The sequence below is a fragment of the Puntigrus tetrazona genome, chromosome 13 (genome assembly GCF_018831695.1).
Source record: "Puntigrus tetrazona isolate hp1 chromosome 13, ASM1883169v1, whole genome shotgun sequence".
Lineage (NCBI taxonomy): Eukaryota > Metazoa > Chordata > Actinopteri > Cypriniformes > Cyprinidae > Puntigrus > Puntigrus tetrazona.
Genome location: NC_056711.1, coordinates 49,651 through 50,380, shown reverse-complemented (window position 1 = coordinate 50,380; position 730 = coordinate 49,651). Strand labels below are relative to the sequence as shown.

The 730-nt window shown below is 35.9% G+C and overlaps 1 protein-coding gene across 1 annotated transcript in view; it reads left to right on the top strand.

The window, feature by feature from the left end:
- LOC122356184 (ubiquitin carboxyl-terminal hydrolase MINDY-1-like) overlaps positions 1-730 on the top strand; it is an 18,780-nt gene that overhangs the window by 8,053 nt on the left and 9,997 nt on the right. Inside the window, exon 7 of the mRNA XM_043254682.1 lies at positions 318-420. Coding sequence (XP_043110617.1) covers positions 318-420 — 103 coding nt within the window. The remainder of the gene's footprint in view (positions 1-317; positions 421-730) is intronic.

Here is a 730-nt window from a genome sequence, read left to right as displayed (position 1 = left end):
GGCTTTAGAAATAATATATATTTGGTTTTAGTTCCATATGATTTAACATAAGCTCATTACTTGGCTACAGTCCACAGCACATCATTTAATTAAGTTTGCCAGTAATTGTTTTTTTAGCATATCATGCAGTGAGCGTCATGGTTGATGCCATTTCACGTTAAAACTAGTTAAACTGGTAATAATGTGCGGTTGAAATTAAATGAACACATCATTAATGTCTTAATTAAATGAACACACATACCCGTGTGGAATGTTAACACTTGTGCTAATATTTTTACCAGTATATTGTCTTTTTTTTTTTAACTCACTCTCTGTAGATGGCTGATATAGTTAAGGCGGTGGGGAACTGTAGTTATAACCAGTTGGTAGAGAAGATAATCAGCTGTAAGCAGTCAGACAACAGCGAGCTGGCCGGGGAAGGTGGGTATTTTTCTCATTTTCTTTCTTATATTTATGAAGACTGCTTCTTACAGAAGGCAAGTACTGGCCATATGTAACATTATTGTAGTGTTTCGAGTTCTCTCTCTGCCAGGCTTCTATACATCTAGATGTATTAATCCATGTCCTGAATAGTGTTTTCCCCATTGCATCATGCAAATAAACAACTATCAGAGCCATTTAAACACCCTCCTCCTTTTCACAGTTTTTTAGCTGTCTGAAACGTTCTGTCCCTCTCTCACTGCATTTGTGTCTAAATATATCTCCCTCGCCATCTTTTTTTTTTTTTTTT